We start from the raw sequence: 980 nt of genomic DNA on the forward strand, positions 1-980 counted from the left end.
ATACATCTATCCATCTATCTATCTATCTATCTATCTATCTATCTATCTATCTATCTATCTATCTATCTATCTATCTATCTATCTATCTATCTATCTATCTATCTATCTATCTATCTGCACTGTTTGTATGACACTTCAGTAAATATTGTACTTCCTCCTCACTAAGTGTACTTACATAATACATATATTATCATAATTACACTTCTGACATATCATTTCACTTGTACTGTATATGATGTCTGTTGGTTCCTGTTTGTTTTGTACACAGTCACAGTCTCTAACCTATTTGTTTATTGTTCATTCTGTACATCCATTCATCTTTGCGTACAGTATATCTATACGCTCTGTTTACAGTATGTGCTCTGATGTTGAACTGCATTTTGTTGTACTGATACTTAATGTGTGCACTGAAAATAAAAGTGGAATCTAATTTCACACCTACAGTTGCCACGTTTTCCGCAGATTTAGATTTTACATTTAAAACACATCATCAGCTATTTTTACATTTTGGGATTTTTGCTTCTACTTAGCTAAAGGATCTAAATACTTCCTCCAGCACAGTATTTGTCTCCCTCTCTCTGGTGTAATGACTGTGTATGACGTCATGTGTTTCAGCTCAGGTCCTTTCCCAGAGTTCCTGACTGCCTTGTTTGTCTTCTGTCTCCCACAGTCAACCTTTGGACCATGTTTCAAGCTGCTCAGAAACTCGGAGGATATGAGTTGGTAAGTATTCACATATGTGGCAATATATTCCTTCTCTTTCGTCGAGGTCCCTCCCTTCTTTCTTCTGTCTCCCCCTCTTTTCTTTCCCTCCTCCTGATGTCTGCCCTCTGTCGCTCGCTGTCTTCCTACCTACCTCCCTTCTCTCTCTGTTCTTTCTCTGCCCTCCTTTTGCTCCTTGAGGTCGGTCACTATTTTCCCAAGAAGAAAGTCTTGCTCAGAGCCACATTTAGCAAAAATGATGCCATTGTTTCACCCCC

At 38.7% G+C, this 980-nt stretch overlaps 1 protein-coding gene across 2 annotated transcripts in view; it reads left to right on the plus strand.

Annotated features, from left to right (window-relative positions):
- Positions 1-980, plus strand: part of arid5b (AT-rich interaction domain 5B) — a 76477-nt gene that overhangs the window by 60913 nt on the left and 14584 nt on the right. Inside the window, exon 7 of one of the 2 annotated variants that reach the window (XM_023394407.2) lies at positions 671-723. The exons of the other annotated variant lie outside the window; for it this stretch is intronic. Within the exon in view, the coding sequence (XP_023250175.1) occupies positions 671-723 (53 nt within the window). The remainder of the gene's footprint in view (positions 1-670; positions 724-980) is intronic. 2 annotated transcript variants of the gene reach the window in all.

This window comes from Seriola lalandi, unplaced genomic scaffold, assembly GCF_002814215.2.
Source record: "Seriola lalandi dorsalis isolate HSWRI2012SDOR001 ecotype SW California unplaced genomic scaffold, Sedor1 jcf7180002054948, whole genome shotgun sequence".
NCBI lineage: Eukaryota > Metazoa > Chordata > Actinopteri > Carangiformes > Carangidae > Seriola > Seriola lalandi.